Below are 22,072 nucleotides of genomic sequence, written 5' to 3' on the forward strand. Positions count from 1 at the left end.
AATAGTATCCATGAGATTGCATACATAGGATCTACAGATACTTTGGTTTTTAATTACATTTAGAGCAAGACAGAAATGCAGTTCAGCTGAAATGCCATAGATCTGGGCACACACAGATGAAGACCTTCATGAGTCCTAGCAACTTTTCTAATAATTATATGAATAATTGGGAAGCAAATTTCAGTCATTAGAGGCTGTAAGTAAGCACAGGATAGGTGATGAAGATTTAGTTCAAAAGTCTACCTAATTTCATTCTTGTTGCCTACGTCCTTTGGACCTAGCAGTGGATGCCGAGCTGCCAACACCTAAGCCTCAAAGCAGACAAACAGTGCATCATCCGAGTTGACCAACTGATAGAAGAATTACTCTGCTCAAAGTTAAGCATTTTATACAAGTTATCTATCTAGTTTTGAAAGAGTAGGTTCATACTTTTGCAACAGTGTTATATATATTATATTGCAATAATATTATGCTATTTCAAAACAAGATAAACATACTGACTCATGGATATGAACATAATGCTGCACTGATTCTAAGTGCCTTTTGACATACTTTCAAAAATTGCCTACAGAATATTCTTATGATGGGAATTTCAGTCTTTTCAGGCTTTGCAAAAACAGTTGTCAAGGAAACTAATTAGTTCCACAATCATAATTGCAATAACGATTCATATAAAGAAGGCCTGGTGCTAAATAGTGTAACAGACTTCTTACTACTACTTAGAGGTTATGGGGGAGCACTGAATGGAAAAAGCCCCTAAATACCTATAAAACTGTGTTCAAACAGAAACAATCTATCTATCTTTGGAAACTAGATTAATTAAGCTGCTTTTTACGTAAATGTCTAGAGGTCGCCTACATCACCATTTACAGAGGCATATCATGTTTCTCTCAGTTACAGCATCTGTGGCAGTAATACGGAACACTTTAATTATAACAGGTTGAAGTTAAGAGTGCATTGCAAAACAAGTAAGATTTGTGTTTCAAATACAGAAAATTGAAAAATGGCTTATCCCTTCCATTGGCCTAAGCAAGGTTTTATCTGTTTTTCTACTTGACAAATATTTTTGTTTACTTGGGACAAGCTTTCTTACATTTCTTTTACCCTTTTCTTTTTTGATCATGTAGTGAAATTTTCTTCCTGAATGATGGTAATCACAGGGCACTATCTGCTAAAAACAAGTACACAGGACCTACTGAGGCTCTGAATTTCAATCAAGGTGCAAATCAACCCTTGCTACTGCAATTCAAGTGCATAAGACAAATATTTGTATTAGAACTGGATCTGAACCTATTAATGGATTAACAAATTAATTAACAGATGCAAGTAACAATGATTCCAATATCAACAAATTACTATGGGATATTAAAAAAATAATTTTGCACAGATCTTGAGATAATTTCCCTGAAAATATATTTGAGGAAAACTTTTAATAGACAGAAAAAAATTAGTTATTTCAAATTTTTCCAATGACACAATAGTCTATGACTCATTCAGACTCTTTGCCACTTTACTGAGATTGACGCTAGTCAGATGCTGAGGTAGAAACACAGGTATTTATATGGTTTACATTTTAATATATTGGATATTACATTTGCTTGGTGAGATTTTGATTTGATTCTAATACTCTAATAGTTTAAGATAGAGCATACAGAAAATACTGTTAGAGGATTTTGCACCTGTTTTTACAATGGTAATGATGACACATCTAACTTGGAATTAATTATTAAAGATATCAAATCATAATTTACATTAAAAATTTGAAATCTCTTCCTCATAACATTCACTTCAGAAAAATAAAAATTACCTGTAATATATCAGAAATTGCCATTATATTTTAAGTTTATTGCAAATGAAATAATTTTGCATTGATGAACCAAAATATAACTTTACATTGGGAAGCATTAAAATTTGATAGGTTAGTTATTGAGGCACACTCACTCTTAACTACTATGCAGTTTTCCTGTTAAAAAAAAAATCCCAAACCTTCCTACTTACACACTTAAAAATATGAACAACATTTCTATAGATTTCAAAGCTTGTAACCAGGCCTAACAGAAGGCTGTATGCTGACCATGTTAGGGTGAATCAGTAAGACAGTATCTCGACAGGACTATTTGAAGTCTTGACCTTATCGGACGCTAAAATACCTTTATTACCTGCGTGTCTCAATGCACATGTAAAGATCGGACTGAAATCAAGAATTCTGGCCACTAAATTGCTTACAACAGACAAACAGGCAGTGCAAGGCAACTTAAAAATGTATAGCAGGTGTATCTTAAATACCGTATTTCTTGTTAACTGTCATCACCTGAGTTGAAGATTCAATCTTTGTTCTGCACTTACAAATGAGTTTATTACTAAAAGTGGGAAATGAGGTCCCATTTAAGGGTTTTGAATCAAGTTTTTGGATAGAGTATGGGATCCTGGGCTTTGTCAGTTCAAGACTACTTCAGTTACTGTATGTTCTGCTACACACATTAGTGTACTATGAGTAACAATATAATTCTTAGGAAGAAAACACTCTAAAATTAACTTACCTGTAATAATGTTGGGCTTTGGTGGCATGCTGAATTCATACAATGTTGGTTCAGAATAACCCAGTCTGTTGGCAGCTGTAATTTGTACTTCATAACCCATGGTCCATTGAAGGTGCTCTAAGATGATGTGGTCTCTACTGCCCTGCACTTTTTTCTCTAGCCACTGGTCTTCCTTATCTTTCTGTAAAGATGCAAATATTGGTTTAAATTCTCAAAAACTCTTGTATTATTTGTCTAAACTATGTGTCTATATGATGCACAAAATTTATGAAATTTCATTTACAGAGGTTTTGAATATTCAAATAATCTAATTATGGCGTTCTGAGTACTCTAGGCTTTTTATAATTTTGACCACCCCTAATCAGTTTCCACAATGTGGATTTAGGTGTTTTTTAGGCAATCCCTTTTAACCTTTTGGCTTCAATTTATGCTTTGCTCAAATTCTGTTGTTTGCCTTGGGGAACAGCAGGATAATTATTTACAAATGCTGCTAAGAATAAATTCTGTAAAAGGTTTACTTTACATAGATGTTACAATTATATTTTGATCAATGTTTTTTTAAATAAACTTGCCATTAAACCCAAACTTGAATTGTTCATGAATGCAAGCTGTGCTTATATCATACATTAGTTAGAGAAAGAAAAATATACACTAACTGCAGAAATATGTGGTACTATAGTTAGTTAGCAAACCAGGTTGAGTGCAATGACATAAACACCATTGAGAAAGTATGCAGTCCTACCTCTACGCTGGTGACAGCATAGATGTAAATCATTAAGACGGTGTTCCAGAGAAAAAAACAAGAGTTCTAATAATTCAGATATTTATCTAAGACACTGCTGCAAAGGCAACAAATGATGACTTCAGTTGCAACCTTAATTCTGCCATTTCATAGATCTGGAACACTTGCCTTTGTAATTTCTCCTTCTAGTGCATAATATATTTAATTATTCTTGATACAAATGAGAATTACAAAACTAATAGGTTAAAAGGATAAAACAATATATACTGTCAAACACAAACCCCATCTTGTTTAATAGAGTATCACTAACAGTAAGAATCCACGCAGTCCTATTCTTACTAAACACTGATGTACAATAAAGTGGCAAGAACTATGGCTGAGAGCCAAATCCTACCCATCCAACCCATACAAAAACTCAGACGCAGTCAGTGGCCGTAACAATTCTAGGAAAAAAACCCCTTCCATTACAGGGAAGTATAACTTTTGGCTGCAGACTATTAGGCTTCTCAGCAGCTTATATTTAGGCTCTTTGTTGAAGCATCTTGCTCTTGACTGATACAAGTGCCAAAGAAAATAGCATCTAAATTAGACAGACAGGGCCCAATCATGCTCCTTATGTGTGTTTGGGAGTTGGATTTTTTTTTTTTTTTTACTCCAGTGTTCAGAAAATAGAGTGACAGACTAAAGTCCCTTATGTGCACTGCTGCAGTGAATTATTTGCTATCAGTGCTGAGTGTGATGTTTTTTCCATACTAACTTCACCTTTTCTTAACCTCTTCCTTGCTTCTTCTGTACTGACATTGGTACTGACAGATGATAGTCCTGGGAATGATTAAAATACAGCAACAAAACATTTCAGAAACATTTGCAGCAAGGTGAAAATGCCTACCTGGTGTAGCAGTAGACCAATGAAAAACATCAGAATGGTAGTCACAATAGAAATAATGAAAAAACCTAGATACACTGGAGTAAAAATAGTTTACTCATCATACAGTGAAACTGGTATTTTCTGTCCAGGATATCTTCCCATATCCACATGGATAGACTCTCTTGCAATCATCTGGCATGCCACTGAGCGAATCCCCCTACATTTACATTTCACTGACTGAACCCACTTGTCACTATATCAAACTACTTTTACAAAATATATTTTTGTATAGGGCTTCTAAAATAAAATGGATTAATGCTGATTGCAATATGCATATGCTTCTTAGTAATATTAGGAATAATAATGTTACACAGCAACATATTTTAATGGCTGCTTAAATTGGTGAGGTTTGAGAGTAGTTAGAAAAAATAATAATACACCTGGATTCCAAAGAATATCAGCATAATAGAAATCAGAAGATCCACACATGGTCTTGGTGTGTGCACATACAACCACATGAATACACTGGGGAATTCCAAAGGTGTTCAGAATCACAAGAGGAAAAAAAAATACACTGAATTGGAAAATAAAGATTTAGGCTAATATGGTTCCTGCAGGTGGAAGAGACAGCACTGCAAACAGATATATATTTTGAAAAAACCCTTGTCCTGGTTTCAGCTGGGATACAGTGGTTTTTTTTTCTTCTTAGCAGCTGGTGCACAGCTGTGCTTTGGATTTGGTGTGAGAACAAGGTTGATAGGACACTGATGGTTTTGGTTGTTGTTGGGTGATGTTTACACTCAAAGACATTTCAGTTTCTTGGGCCCTGCAAGCGAGAAGGCTGGAGAGGCACGGGAATTTGGCAGGGGACACAGCCAGGACAGGTGACCCAAACTAGCCAAAGAGGTATTCCATACCATATGACATCATGCTGAGTATATAAACTGGGGGAAGAAGAAGGAAGGGGGGACATTCTGCATTATGGCATTTGTCTTCCCAAGTGACCGTTACACATGACGGAGCCCTGCTTTCCTGGGGGTGGCTGAACACCTGCCTGCCCATGGGAAATGGTGAATGAATTCCTTGTTTGGCTTTGCTTGCATGTGCAGCTTTTGTTTTACCAATTAAATTGTTCTTATCTCAACCCCTGAGTTTTACATTCCTTTCTGATTCTCCTCCCCATCCCTCTGGGTGAGGGGGAGTCAGCAAGTGGCTGCATGGTGCTTGGTTGCCAGCCAGGGTTAAACCATGACAATCCTATGGAATTATATGTGATGAATACAAAGAGCTTAAGATTTGGAAGGAAAACTATAATGGTTTCTGTATGAGGCTGCTCTTCTGCAGACATAAGAATAAGTGAAAAGTTTCAACTGAAGCCACCTGGGTGGATTGAGATAAATGAAATGAAGTCTAAGCTCTGAGCTCAAAGACAACAAAATGTTTTACGAAGAGTGACAAACACAAGTTGGAGTAAGAAGAATAAAGAATGTATCTGGAAAGCAAGTTGTCTGCTAAAGACAAACAGATGAAGTCTTGCAGAATAGTCTGCTTTTGGCATCTTAAAGAAAAAAAGAAAATAACTGCAACGTCCTTCATTATAGCTCTTATTTCACGCCCTTTTTCAAATACTTTTTACAAAGTAGAGCTCAGTAATGAGTCCAGATTTATTTTACTATTAGTGCAGAAATGGAGAGGGATGAGAACAAAAACCAAGAATCTTGTCAGTTAAATCTTCCTACAAATCTCCCTGTTAGTGCGAAGACCCTTTAATTGGTAGCTGAGCAGAAAGCAGAACTGGAAAAGAACACTCCAAACTTTATTAGGCTGTTCTGCTATTAATACTGCTTAAAAGGTACAGAAAGCTCTACATATGCACAGTGTTCTACAACACATGAAAGGAGCTTCTAAATCACAAACTACAGTCAAATTTCATGGGTGAGTTAATATAGATGTCTTCAACAATCATTTACTATTAGCAGTTGTATCATTAACATCCACCAACAAATGCACATTTTCAGAAATTGTAATTAGATCTGCAACCTTAGAGATTAAACTGTTCCTTTATTTGCATTTCATTTTGTTTCATATAATGCAGAAATACTCCTTTACAGAAGGTCACTGATGCTGTGAGACTGGCAATTTCTGGGACTGTTAACTGCCCACTTCCATCACTCTTAAGCCTTAGGTTCACACTGTCCGCTTCCCAGTATAAGTCCTTGCTTGAAACAAACCTGTGACAATACCAGAGACTAATGCCACTACAAAAAACCACCACCCAAACCCAAAACAAATCCCAAACCAAAAACCTCACTGCTCAAAAAACGCAACAACGAAAAAAATCTTAACTTGTGTGCACATTGGCTTTAAATGCAAGCATCAGCCAATTTTATCTCAGAAGTGTCCAAGAGCTAGATTTATAAGACAGCTGTGAGCAACCTAAGCACCTAAATACCCTGACAAAAAAAAGAGTAAACAAAGAAGTGTGAAATTCTAGTCTACCAGGACTTGGCTGCTTCTCAAAACTGAGGGCACCTCTAACAACAGTGGAAGTAAAGCCAATCCACTGTTTAGGCACCTATTCACTAGTCTAGAAAATAACATCTCTCTAATGTTCATTTTACATCCTACCCAAGATCACATTCTTTGGGAACTCATAAAAAGTGAGGAAAAGTGATTAACCCCTTTCAACCCTTCCCCTTATTCTCCATCTTCCCTAAATTGTTGTGCTGAAAGTTCAGTTCAGACAGACTTGTTATTATGGTGATCCCTACGATAAAAAGCGGGCAGAGATGCCACACTATCTTGAAAGCTGGCAGGAAAAAATATCAAGAAATCCTCATAGAAGACAATCTGATATTTTAAAGCAGTGACTTCACAAGTATTCATTACATAAGGATGCTTTGTAGGTCTGGTTAATATAAGACAAATACTGAACAAAGCACAAAATGGTGAATAATGTACATAGTGTTAAAATGCAGAGAAAGTCCAAGGAACTGGCAGGTGAAGTGGAACTTGGAGATGCAAAAACATTTAAATGTTTTATGGTAGGTATCTCAGAGTGGGAGTAAATGAGAAACTATTTTTTTTAAATGATTCATATTTGCAGAGGTTTGTTCTAGAACCTATCATAAAGGAGCAAAAATGAACACAGTCCTCCATTGACACAGTCACACAAGAGTGAAGCACATAGCATATCAATCAAAAACTCATCACTGCCAAAATTCAGAGCATTAATACTAACACTGTCACAGGTCAACATGGTGAACAACTTTTAGGCCTGCAAAAACTAACTGCTCCTCTAACAGTTCCTCCAAACATACGTATGAACATAAAAGGTAAGTTAAATACTGTTATTGTTTTTCAAACTAGGATTTTAGTATTTTTTTCTTGCTTCTACCTAAAAGTTCATAACCATAAAGATGGATATTTTTATTATTTAATTCTAATTCCAAATTTTTATTGAAAATTGGCCTGCCAGGGAAAAATTAAATCAATCTTCTCCCCCTTTTTTATTCTAGCTTACTGTTGGCATTCTATGTCCTGAAAGTATAGAAACAGAATTCCCTTTTCTAGTCACTTAAGAAGCTTATTTCAACACTTGCTTTTTAACCCTTATGAAGTAATTCAGGATATGGTACTAAAATAATATCTGAAGGCTGGGAACAAATCTTTTCAAGATAAAAGAGTGATAGATATTTGCAGGGAACAGTAGGCAACATTATGTACCAGCACAAATTCACAATTGCAATACATGCAGCTGCGTAATATCCATCACAGTCAAAATGCACTTGAGTGGTCAGCACAAACTTTGGCTTGTGACTACGTGATCATCATAATCATATAGCGATTATTCCTGTATGGTGATCACACACTGCTTGCATGCTGTTTCTGGTGCTAAGCTTAACCTGTGCTAATACCTTCCAAAGGCTGCTTTGGAGCCTGCCTTTCTCTTGCAGGTCTGTGCCTGGTCACTCACCTGTCGTGAGGTGCTGTGGTAGTCTGTCCCCTGTATCCCAAGTGCTCCTTCTTCCTGTCCCTCCTTACCTCCCCACCTTCCCCTTAGTCTGTATAATCTCTTCAACCCTCCCCTCTAGCTTTTAGTTTATTACTATAGTACGTAGTAAATAACACAGCATGTAATAGCCATTTACAAATTCGGTACCCATTTCCCCAATAATTTACATGCATAAAGCTCAACATCCATTGTGGAACAGCAGCATCTCATCATATGTTCCCCAGACAACTTGAAGAGTACCATAAGCACAGACAAACATAGGGGAGCTTGAGTCAGTCCCCATCAAAATTAAAGTTACTACAAGATATGCAGTTGGCCTGTCACCTCCTGCATCAGAGATCGCCATCACTGCTCTTCCTGGCTGGTTAAAGGGGAACAGTCTTTCTTTGTCTTTCGCTTTCTCCCCCTATTCTTTCCTCAGGTAACTTTGAACTCAGTGTATGCCACCAGCTTCAGACTCCATCAGTGAAGCTTTATAAGACTGTCTTGACTTACTTCATGCAAGTGTGAACCAATTTGAGGCTGCTACTCATAAACAATTGAATATTACCTACTTCTCTGGAATACAGTACAAAATATAAAGCTTCTTATTATCTGATTAGTTAGTAAGTCCTGCCTGTAACATGAATAAACTGATGTTAGGAAAGCAATACTGGATGGAATAAAATGTGATTTCCAGAAAAATGAAACTCATCAGTTGCCCTAAACCAGGCTATAATATTGCTATAGTATCTTAAAGGCTGCTCACCCAGTTAAAAAACAAAACAAAACAAAACAAAACTGTATAAAACTTAAATATGAGGGAACTGCGTCTTAATAACACATAAGCTGTTATGAAACACAAAGAAGAAAATGCCACTGATATATAGCTTGTTATCTAATATGCTCTTTAAACATGCAAGCAAATACATTGGTCCAGGTGCCAGTAATGACGCTGGCAAGAGTTATAGGAAAGCTGATTAAATACAACCAACGGGGAAGATAGAAGAGAAGCAGTCAACAGATAATTAAGAACTTTAAATAGCATCCATTCATTCTGATTAAACCACAAAAAATGATTGTGCTTTTTAGTTGTGCAAAGCCCTTTAATTTAGTCAAATAGCTTTTTCAATTGGAAGCTTAAGGAGATATAGATTTGAGGTCCAAGTAAAACCTATCTACTTGAGAAAACCTATTAGGTTTCCAGTTACTGCTTAAACTGTACATTTATCTTTCAATAATACACATGAAAAGCAATCTTTTAAAGTACAATATTGTACCTCAGTCAAAAAACTAGATCAAAATCAGGTTTCCAAAAATATTCAGGATAGATCCAAAATCACTTTGCATACTTAAATCACAGAACAGATTAAATTCACTGAATCACAGAATGGTCAGGGTTGAGGGGACCTCTGCAGACCACCCAGTCCAACCCCCTGCTAAAGCGGGTTCACCTACAGCAGGTTGCACAGTATTGCGTCCAGATGGGTTTTGAATGTCTCCAGAGAAGGAGACTCTACAGCCTCTCTGGGCAGCCTGCTCCACCACTCCGTCACCCTCAGTATAAAGAAGTTCTTCCACATATTTAAATGGAACTTCTTGTGTTGCAGTTTGTGCCTGTTGCCCCTTGTCCTGTCTTTGGGCACCGCTGAAAAGAGCCTGGCCCCAGCCTCCTGACACGCGCCCTTAAGATGTCTGCATACATTGATAACCTCCCCTCTCAGTCTTCTCTTGCCCAGGCTAAACAGGCCTGGCTCTCTCAGCCTTTCCTCATAAGGGAGATGCTCCTGTCCCCTAATCATCTTCATAGCTTTCCACTGAACCCGTTCCAGTAGTTCTCTGTCTCTCTTGAACTGTGGAGCCCACAACTGGACACAATACTCCATAAACTCTATATACTGCATGCATATATTACAGGCAAACAGTTTAATTTCTTATCGTTTCAATTATAAATACTTAGAGGCATTGTAATCTAACTGGGAAGTTCAATTCCACAAAACTTCATTGTATTTTGCATTGCATATTTTCCTAGTCTCTCTCTTCTTCACAATTACTTTTCTTCTATGCCAATTGTACTCACTGGACTGAGTTATCTAAGAAGGTCAATTAAGATTTAGGGATCACTGATATCAGAATAACTGCTGGTTATTCCCTCAGGCTATTATTAATCTACCAAAGTATTCTCAATCCATTTGGAGCTATCAATCTTCTTTGGTTATACTTACCTTAGGGAAACCATTTTACATGCCAGGTTTAGTACTTGGATAATCCTAGAGCTATCATCAAAACGTTACAATATATGAACCATCAGGAAATGTGACAAAAACTATTACAAAATAAGGAAATGGCTTTTCCTTTTTGGGAACACTGAAATAGGTTCTACATTTAATTCCTCAAAGATTGCTTATTTCTGTTCAATGCAGACCTCGCTGCCTTCTGTTTAATGAGTTTAATATCTGATGTTACATTCCCAATCTCTTTTAGAGTCTCAAAACGGACATGTAAATCTGCTGTTACACTCTAGTAAAATGTCTGTTTACTGGCCCTAGTCAGCTAAAAGTTGTATAATCTTCCTAAAATAACACAAAGAAATTATTAGAAAATGCACGGTTCAGAATTGAATCCATTGCTTTTGCCAGCTCTATAGTTCCTTCTTCAACTGAATCATTTCTAAACACAGCATATCAGGAAAGGAAGGATATATTTATCTCCTTTAATAATAAAAAAATTCCACCATTTTATTTTCACAGAAAAATTAATTACACATCGCAGAAAGGCCTATTTTCTAAACTTGCCAGAAAGTAGTCCAATGAACTTTGCACAATGGCTGTTAAAAATAACTGATATGTACACTGAAATGTATGAAAGTACTAACAATTTGCCAATTATTTGGCTTTTTCAAGCTGAGTCTTGGAATCTGGGAAGACAGAAAATATGATATGTAATCACATAATTAATCCCATTTAAAATTAATATGGAACACTGGAATACAGCTTTCTAGCTCTAGGATGCTATCTACCAATACAGATGCATATGTAACAAGTTAATAATTTGATGTTCAAACAACCTGTAATTATGTAACTTTAACGTCTGCTAATTTACTGGACTTTTGGGAGCTGAACATGAATATTCCTTTACCATGTAACAAAACGGATAAAATACTGTTCTTGTTAGAATGAGCTTTCAGTTATACCTACAGGAAGAACAGGGTGCTCTTCTTTCTTTTTTTTTTTTTTTTGTTTTGTTTGTTTGTTTATTTTTTATTTATTTTATAATCTGGCATTAGCAACCTAGTCACAAAAGGAAACATACTATACTATATCGTCTTTTCTTTTTGTAGTATGTAAACCATTTTGTTACACTTCAAATTGTATCAGCTGTCTTCTCTACACTACAAGCAAATATTACTAAGCAAACCCCACCTACTGTGATTAACTGAAATACTTACACTTCTGTATTTGACAATATATTCCAGAATGGGGGCACCTCCATCATCTTGTTTAGTTATGCTAAGTTTAAAACTCTTGCCACTTTCCGGTTGTCCATGAATTGAAGGGGGGCTTGGCTCCCCTAAACAAGGGGGAAAAGAAGTAGATAATAATTCAGCAATAAGTCATGAATTACACCTTGGAACTTGTCCATCATTGTATTAATCAAAATCTTTAACATGAGCCTTCCAAAAGCTGCAGAACAACCTTAATACGTGTGTTAAATATTTTGCATAAAGTATGTTCTAATGTATATTAATTAGCTCACACAAGGAAACAAAATTACATGAAGTATGAGAAAAATATTTGTATATTTGTTTCTTTCACACCTTCCAATGTTTGACAATTTCAAACGTAATTTACTTCAGAAATTATTTAGCCATCAGTTCAGCAAAACTGGTAACCTGCTACTCAGACTGAAGTCTGAGAGTAACACTATTTTACAGGAAAGCATCCTTAACATTAAGCATAAGCTTTAGTTCCTTGTGTGAGATCTATATTGTAATACAGATATTAGGTAAATTAACTTATCAATAAATGTGCCAAGAAAAAACTTGATATTTTCATAATAGTCGATATTAAGAATTAATGTAAAGAAGAAAATTCTAAAAGTAAAAATAATTTTCTCTGCAATGAAAGGATACAAATAATCTTAAACATAAAACTGAAGGGTTAATAGCCAGCCTAAGCCACTTTGCTAATCAAAATTCACAAATTATCATTTCTATATGCAATGCTTATTATAAAGCTTTAAATCAGATCTTAAATGAACATGTCATACTGAAGTTTCTTATCTTCAAAATGTTTGTAAATTTGCATTCACCCAGAAAGATACAGTTCCTTCTGAAATATTTGTATATATTTGTGTTTATCCCTTATCCAAAGATAAACTGACTTAGTTCTCAACATAGAACTTGCCTAGCTTTCTACCAGATAACATATATATGATTTGTATCAGTTTCAATCATTTTTCTAACGGTATAATGTTCCGTATGAGTAATGGCAAATTTTTTAATCTGTCATTCAATATATTTATGGTTTAAGCAAAAAAGAAATTCGAAAGCTGCCAAGTTACCAGTTTGGGACAGAAGAAATATATCAATAAGAACATAATACAATAACACAGAAATATTTTTGTGTTCTTTGTAGTCCCTTGACTTTTCTTGTTTTTTCCATTATTGCCAGTATTGTTAACTATACCGAGTAATGCCCTACTCAGAAAACAGTTCAGTTGCAACAGATTTATGAAAGACTAGTCTGGTAATCGTTGCTGATGTATTTTTGTATACCTGTTTAAGCACTATACAGTGCCATCCGGTACTTCCTTTATTTTTCGTCTCCCTTTCTGTTTGATTTATTTATTATTGTTTCTATGTAAAATTAATCTGAGAAAAATATTTTTCATTAGCCCTGATATTTAAATCTCAATTTCTTGTATATAAAGGTTACTACAAATATAGAATTGACTCCATAGCATTTATGATTTGCATGTAATCATAATTAAAACAATTTATTCTCATAATTTTTCCATAGATTAAGATTTCTGTTTCAGGTTTGATAATTGCAAAATTTGTGGCAGCATAGTTTGCTAAAGAAATGTCTCCAGAATGGGCTAGTTCATTCTCACAGATGTCTATAATACCCTGAGTGTAAATGAGAAAAACTTAATCTAATATCTTTCATGGTTTGTGCTCTTGAATATAAGACAAAGATTTGTCTAAGTGTCAAAAACATAAGATAAATTCTCCAATTTAAGTTCATTCATACCATCCGGTGGGGGGTGGGGTGGGGTGGGTGGGGTAGGTGGAAAGGAATAAGAGGAACAAAATATGATTTCTGAGAAACAGTGTAAAGACTGATGTTATACACTGGGAAATAGTGTATACATATAAAACATATTATCCACAGTGAAACAGAACTTTAAATTAGCTGATCTGGAGATAATATATTGTAATAATAATTTACGTTTTCATTTACTAGCACAAGTGTTACTTACGGACAGGTAAGGTCTGAAAGATCTCAATTTTGCTATACTCTCCTTGCCCTTTTCCATTTACAGCAGCTACTTTGATTTCGTATGTTGTATTTGGTTCCAAATTGCTGAGAACAACCATTGCTAAAGGAAAGGAAACACAAAAATATGGGAACAAAATTTGATGAAGCAATAAGCCTAAAAAAAAAAAAAAAAGAAGTCGGGAAATTTCATAATTTGCTTCATTTGCAATTTACAAGTCCCATTTTCTAATAGTCTAGTGGATCCAACCTTAGCTTTCTTGTTGAGTGCTAATAGTACTTTTTTTTTAACGTTTATTTTTTCCACCTGCATAAAAACATTGTTGTGACAGAGCAAGTCTAAATTCTGAAGGAATTTAATATCAGTGTTACAGAAGCTATAGGCAACAATTAAGAACCTTGATGGGAATTGATATATGTTCAGATGGTGAGCACAAGAGACATGAATCTAGCAAATAATTATGGGAATTTCCTTCCTCCTAGCTGGCAATGAGCATCCATCTGATGCCCATTTAAGCCACTTTCATACAGTTCATAACTTGTCATTTTTCCTTCACGGAGAGAAGTATCAACCATCCTTGGCCTATGCTCCTAGATGCAACTACGTGCACCTAAGTGGTGAATTACTCGTTCTTGTGCTCTAGCAGTTCAACAATGTATTCAAGACCAAAAATGATGATGGGTATGATGATGAAAGGAAGAGTTCTGAGTTATCTACTAAGGACTAGAACGTGAATTAGATGTGCTTGTACATAATTAAGAGGAGGTGTATGGAAATGCATATTCAGTTATAACAACAACAAAAAAGTTATTTGGGAAGCAAATGGGTTTGAACTTAGGACATGCTTTCAGAAATCAAGTCTGAATCCCTTGCAGCAATCTTTCACATTGCCTGAACCTCTCTCTGATTCTACCTGGAGATGCCATCAGAAGCAGAAAATGGGGAAGAACTAGCTAAAAATAAAATAAAATAAAATAAATGTATAGTACTAAGAATATTGGGGCTGCAACCAAATACTAAGAATATTGTTTCTGAAACAAATCTAGAAACAAAATCTAGGAAAAGGACGTTGGATTCCAGGATCCTTTATGGGAACACAACATATTACTGCATATTACATACACCATAATACTGTATATTACTAATATCAATGTTGAATATGCACTTGGAAACTTCAATCCACACAGAGTTCTTGGACCATTATCCCGCCTTTACAAGAAAGCTTCCTTTTACTGTCTCTACAGCAGTTGCTTGCTTGATTTTTGCCAGCTCTGTGATGAGCTCTCCAGATGTGAGATTCATACCAGGGAATGGATGTAAATCGGATGGACTTTACTTGAAGCACATTGGTATTTCTCTTGCCCAGAAAAGCAGGGGCTGTATGATCTTACAAGAGGATATAGATCCTTGTCTTAAAAAAGAGCCAGTAGTCTCTTGGTCTCTAGAGAGCTAGTTTTATTCATTATAGAGGAATATTTTAATAGTCACTTTAGACTTGCTTTTCAAGTTATATATTTAATGAAAGTAAAATTATTTCTGTCAGTGCTCTTTGTTAGTCTCTTGAGTCCAGATTTACTAGAATTTATGTTTCTTTTTTTCTGCAACAGACAGACAGAGGTCCTATTACATGTGTAGTTAAAGGGATTTAACAAATCTTGGAAAAACAGTAACTTTTACATTTCACACTCTATTGTAAGCACTTTGCATGAATTTGTCATTGAAACATGATAACTGCTTTCCTGTAAAAAAAAACAGTAGAATTGTGTGTCTTCCAGCACATTTTAGCTTTATCATTTTCATGAAGTTTAAAAATATCAAACTATGAAGTATAACCATGTGATGAAAAATAAAATACCATCATGAAAATAAGAACAGAATTCAGAGAAAAGAAGGATTATAATGCATAACATTCTGTTATGGTAAAATGAAATTTTAAACCTAAACCAAACAGTAGCAGTGTTTGACTTGCCTTTCAGCCACGATTACTTTCCAAGGCTGAATAATTTCACTAAAAATAAACCTTGGGGCATACTAAAAATTAGAGTTACTGTAAATGTTTTTAAAATTTAAACAACATAAAAGCATGACTATGAGACTTCACTTAATAAAATACGAATGTGTTAACTACATAAAACCTCAGGATCCAGTTCTATAAACACTTGAGTGACTCCTGGGGCCTATGTAAATTAATAAAATTACTTGTATATGCAGAATTTAAAGAACCAGTGTCTACTTTAGAATCCCCTGCATGGCGCAATGTGCCGAGATACAATTACTGTTACAAATACATTTATGGAACTAACCCAACTAAACCTGACAGCATATGTCCTCAAAAACTGGGACTACTTGGTATCAGTGATATTATGATGTGGATATATTTAGAAAAAAATGTATTTATGTCCTCCTGGAAAACAAAGAAAACAACCATTCTTGATAAGAACACTTTAAATATTCTAATTGTAAAAGAATATTTAGAATAATTCAGTAAGATTAAGGAACTGTCCCAAAAATGTAACAAGAGTGCATGGCTTAAAAATAATATAGGTAATAAAACTTTCACTGACTGCTAAATATTTTAAATTTTTGAGAATGTTGAGAATGGAAAAGAATACCTAATAAACATGGCTTTTTTAAAGGTACATATCTGTCATGTAAGTATAAAATCAGCTTAATCATCTTTCTATATACAAATGAAACTCTTTTTACAGAAGTCCATAGCTCACAGCCCTGGCCACAAAGGATATTTTGGTTACCATGTTCAATGACCACTGAAGTAATTAGATATTAAAAAAAATCAAATAATATTCTGAAAGAAACATAGGACTTTCAGTATCTGAATTTGAAAACAATTGGTCCACTGCATACCTATGTGTGAATTATGGCAATGGTATATTCATTTGCATATATCAAGTCCCAAATATACTGAAAGTTAAAGTCCTTTATTTTTTTCACAGTACGATATTAATTTTTTCCATCTTTTTCTACCTGTTCTAACTACTGTTTCTGTTTTTATACTGCTTTCCTCTTCACAGTATCTGCACATTTTATCTGGAGAATACAATGTTGTCCACTAATTGATTTTGCTGGGATTATTCATATAGTGACTGGTAACATTCAGAAGCAGACTCTGAAGAACTACTCCAAAGAGGAAAAAACCAGAATATTCTCTTGTGAACTCTGCAGGTATTCCTGGGGTCAATTAACATGATGCACATGTTAATAACAAGCTCAGACCTTAGTGTTTTCCATTTATAAGAAGAAAGGTAGGCTGCAAGTCACATGGTACCTGTGGAGGAGTTCATGACAGAAGAAATAAGCAGTTGTTTTGGTTTAATATACTGTATAGAGAGTTTAAGATAAAATTGTAAATACTTTTATGACAGGGTATGTAAGGAACTTTTTTTTTTTTAAAAAAAAATTGTAGACCAGATCTTAAAAAGGCATACAAGAACCAAAAAGAATTAAACATTACTGAACAGCAAAATTCAGTTTAACCTATTCTGTGGCAAGAATCCTAGTTTAAGTAACAATAAAAATAATGTCCTTATTTTTTATTATATAGATTCTTCTAATTTGCAAGAAAATCTAAAACATTAAAGGAAAAATGCAGTACAGAAAAAAACCTACACAAATATTTTAGGTAGGAAAAATGCAGAAGTCCATACTATTTCAGAGTGTAAGCATTTCAGTGAGAAAACTTTAATTTATTATTGCAGGATATTAAATGCTGTCAAGATGAACCATAGGAAAACAACATCTGACAGATTTGCTGTGAAATAAATTGTACCATAAATCCAAGTCGGTAAAAAAACAACCAACCAACCAACCAACCAAAAATTCCCAGCTGCTTTTCTGGTCCAGGGGTAGGTTGTTTATATTATCTTATTACAGTAGAATGAGAGGGGAAATGTCTGGCATATTGAATTGTCTGCACCAACAGAAACTTAGCCCAGAAATCTTCTAAGAACTGTGATATAGGACATAAACCATCACCAAAGCAAGGAAGGTTAGAGGAACTAATAGTACAGTTACACTACATTAATCCCAAAGTAGATCTTATATGAGGTTAATTAACATAAATATCACATCAATGCACTGTTCTCATAGGAGAGCTATCTGTTGCATAGAACAATGTTCTTCCAGATCCAAATTCAGCCCCTTGAGGATGTCAGATCTAACTAAAGTAGGATATAAATTTATTTTGAAACAAAGTAGCTGAGACATATCATTGCTGAAATATCATCTTCACTCAAATATATTTGAGACAGTGGCAGCAGTGCAAAATTTCTCTCAAAGAAGTATTACAGATATTAGGATGTTTTTTTCCCCTATTTTTCCCCCCTCTAGTCTGTATCTCTATTACTACGCAGACTGAATGATGATCAAATATAATGCGGGTTAACACATGGTGGTTTGATTCAGCAGCACTTTGCTGCACCTTTTCCTCATTGTTTTATTACTCTTAAGGAAAAATTGAGTCCCCTGTAAATACTTCAATGTCTTTCAGAGGGAAAAATTGAGAGCATTTTAATTAAGCTTAAACAGGTTTCTCTGTGACGATGAGTCATGTTTTTTTAAGGACTGAAAAAAAAAGTATGGGAAGAAATCAGTGAGGAACCTATGGTAGTAGCACATGTGATGAGAGAACAGTGAGGAACCTATGGTACTGATGTCCTGTGCAAATGTCTCGTATTTTTGTACATGCCAAACAGTCTGGAGAACTTCTCCCAAAACTTCTTTCTGCCTGGGATGAGCAACACTGTTTTGTTTAATACATGTGTTTGCACAGGAAGAGGAAGAGTATAAAAGCTTTTTTTTTTAGCCGAGCCTCACCAAGTTAGCTCACAGGAATGTTGACAAAATGAAGTTAGAAATTGCACGAGGGAGAAATACAGGGGAAAAAAAAAAAAAAAAAAAGATTTTTCAACACAATAGGCAAAATGTTTATTCATATGCAGAAACAGCCATATTGTCTTGGTTCCATCTGTCTGCCTTGCCCAAATAACAATGAATTTCATAAATACTGTTTCAAGCATCTGGCTATAAATGTCAGAATTCCACTAACAAAAATAAATGAGCTTTATTAATGAAAATATTTGAAGTTGACATTACATGAAAATAATCATAATGGTAGTGAACCCTACTGCCAGTGAAATCATTGGAGTAACTTCTATTAATTATATGGAGACAATATCAAGCCTTAAGTCATTCTGTAAAATGTATACACAGAAACAAATATAACCATTTTAAAAATCAGAGAGAATGGCTCTGTCAGGAATTTCCATCATTCTTCGCACTATAATGTATAATGACTGCATTATTTTAGAATAAAAGTTGTAGTGGCTTAATTAACTGTGAATATATACAATTTGCCTGTAAATAAAGATAAATCGTGTGGCATATCAGGTAAAATTAATATAATATAATGTTCAGGAGCATTAATAATTTCCTTATAAAATCCCTTTCAGTATTTGATGTAAAAAATGTACTTGGCAAAAATTGTTTTAATATTTTGTGTACAGCCTCCAAAACACAATTATCTCATTAAACTCCTTTTCTCTATGTATTTATTTTTTATTTTTATTATGTGGGATTCTGAGGTGTCGGTATACAAATTGAACCAGAAGTAGCATCCCCAGCATGAAATCATTCAGGAGATTATCTTTGATAGCTATTTTTATCAAAAAAAGAAAAGATTAAATAATCTATGGGACAACTACAGTTACAAAATGTACACTGCTATAAATTAATGAAAATAAATCAAGCAAGAGTTTAATCCAAAGTCCCCAGAAAAGACCAGATTTGCTGATTGATAACACAGTTTAGAATACATTGAATCAGTATGAATCCAGAAGATGGGTTTTGTCATTTAAGATACTTAGGATGTAACAATGAATAGGTTTTCTTTAGAAATTCATTTTCTAGTTTATTTATTTTAAAAACACTCTTAATTCAACCTGTATTTAATCTAAATCACAGCACAGCATACATTTTAGAAACAAACAAACAAACAAACAAAAAACTAGGAGAAACATTCCTGGAACAAAAGCAATTTACTGAGATGGATCATTGTATCAGTAAACTGTTCCTATAACCTTATTCAGAGTAGAAACATATTTGCATGAACTGCATATCAAATAATTAATTTACACAAACTAGTGTTAAGAAAAATGAAAAAAAATATTAATTGTATTTAATAATTTTAGGCTATAGGCTGACAAAAACTATGTGTACTCCCACTGATAAAAGAGCCCATATTATCATGATACCTCCTTCACACTTTTGTTATCTCAACTTGACAATAACATATAACATCTTATGAACAAATTCTGCGACTTGTACTCATTAGCCTTTTGTCCTATCCACAATCCTCTGCAACTAGGATTTACCTTTGACAGATTTTCATTATCACCATTAAAATGGGATTTATCTTTCAAACACACATTCTAATTTAAAATCAAATGAAACCATGCTAATTATACTTTTATCCTATAGTTGTCTAAAATATTTTGTACTTCTCCATTGCTTTCAGCGTATAAAAAAATCCTTTTAGATTAGTAAAACAGTGTCTATTGCAAATTAGAAGTAGTTCATATATCTGTAGTTCACTTGTTAACTGAAGTTTTCTAGCTGCTATTTTCTTGAGTACACTAAAGTTGCAGAATCTTCTCTTCCACAAAGAAACCTTCTAATAGTATAAAATGTGAATTTATGAATATACAATGAGAAAATATATGCAATGGATATACTGATTATCCATAAAATAATTGGCTTTTGTCCTAACTTTCCTATTTTTTCATATCATCAGCTAAAACTGATGTAGGCCAGTTTTCCAAATTTCTTTTCTCTTTAATTTCTTTATATTCTTATATAACCCAACATTTTGCCCCACAATCAACTTTCCTTTCTTCAGGTTTGACACAACACTGCTTTCATTCAATTGTTTCTGTATTGTTCCTTTATAAATACCTTATGTTGCTATTTTGATTACATTCTATTTAACTGTAATGTGCACGAACACATTACATGTTGGTTTAGTTTTTAGTAAGAAGTCTCTTACAAAATTATGTTTTTTGCAGGGGACAACAAAACCAATATTTTTTTATCATGCTAACAAGATGTGCTTCCTTCCTTCAACTGTAGTAACACGCCTTAAAATGCAAAGATACTCAAAGTTTCACCGAGTATTGGGATGATATATTTTTTGGGCAAAAAACCTCAACCCACCCCACCCCACCCCACCTCTCTTTTCTATCCCTTTCTCCACATTTTTATTTTTTAAATTTTCTATAGTACCTTTATGATGACCAATCCCAATTGCTTAATACCAAATTTTTACAAATACAGTTAACTTCCATAAAAGGTACTTGTATATCTTAAAGGGAAGGCAAATGTAAGGGAAGGAACAGGAAAGGGAGGACAGCAGGGAATGGAAGGGGAAAAGGAAAGAAGAAAGAAAGAACAGACAATTAAAAACTTACTTGGTACCACTATATTTAAGGTTTGGGAGAGAGAGTGCTTGAAACAGTTGATATTCCCTGTAAGATCTTATTAAGTTAAACAAAGGCATACTTAATAAACCAAATCTTTACACAATTCAATAGACTAAAATGGAAATACATAAAACCACAGTTTAAATGCATTTTAAACCCAACTGCTCTTTGAATAACCCAACTTTCAAAATGTCAAGTCTCCTCCAAGTACTCATTGAACCTTTGCTTTAAATAAATAAATAAATATTTTAGAACCAGCTTTTAAGAAATAATTTGTCACATTTTTTGTGTGCATAGGATTGTGGGTGTTCTGAAGTGTTATTTGATGATAAATTAAACAACTTTCATTGATGGCTGATCTTTTGTTAACTTAAAATTTAGAAGCATTAAATTAAGTCAATCAAAATTATGGAAATGAATATCATGAAGACTGGTGACCTTTGGCTCAGGCCTTAGAAGAACTGATCGCACTCTCGTAGTTTAAAACATGTAAGCCCAAATCCCAGTTCTCTAATTCTACTGAAGGTAAAATAGCGACAGCAGCAGAGACAGCAGAGTCTTGTCTGGCTAAGCCTATTCGTTGATGTTCAGCCATGCAGGCATCAAGAAGATGCCCAATAGAAACCTTGGATAGATCAAAGATACGTGTAGGTCTTTGGGGCAAGGGTGAAAGTGTCTAGGCTGAAAGGTTCATGTAGGAACAGATGCACGCAGCAGGCCAACACATCCAGACCAGGCTGCATAGCTCAATGTGACCAGCATGGCAGCCTGCCTGCGTGGGCTGTATTTGGAGCTGGCAGATTGGGGAAAACTTATTGTCCCACTCAAGTTATGTAGGGAAAAACCTGGGACTGTGTGTCCAGGAACAAAAAGAAACCAGATAGGGTCCAGCAGAGAGCTACCAAGAGAAGCCTAGGGCACAATACAAAGGTG

At 34.6% G+C, this 22,072-nt stretch overlaps 1 protein-coding gene across 2 annotated transcripts in view; it reads right to left on the bottom strand.

Annotated features, from left to right (window-relative positions):
• Positions 1 to 22,072, bottom strand: part of NCAM2 (neural cell adhesion molecule 2) — a 316,785-nt gene that overhangs the window by 40,695 nt on the left and 254,018 nt on the right. For both annotated transcript variants that reach the window (XM_080374442.1, XM_080374443.1), the window contains exons 13-15: positions 13,629 to 13,748; positions 11,593 to 11,714; positions 2,541 to 2,721 (exon numbers count right to left, since the gene is read on the bottom strand). In XM_080374442.1, coding sequence (XP_080230568.1) covers positions 2,541 to 2,721; positions 11,593 to 11,714; positions 13,629 to 13,748 — 423 coding nt within the window. The remainder of the gene's footprint in view (positions 1 to 2,540; positions 2,722 to 11,592; positions 11,715 to 13,628; positions 13,749 to 22,072) is intronic.

The sequence above is a fragment of the Falco punctatus genome (genome assembly GCF_963210335.1).
Source record: "Falco punctatus genome assembly, chromosome: 2".
Classification (NCBI taxonomy): Eukaryota; Metazoa; Chordata; class Aves; order Falconiformes; family Falconidae; genus Falco; species Falco punctatus.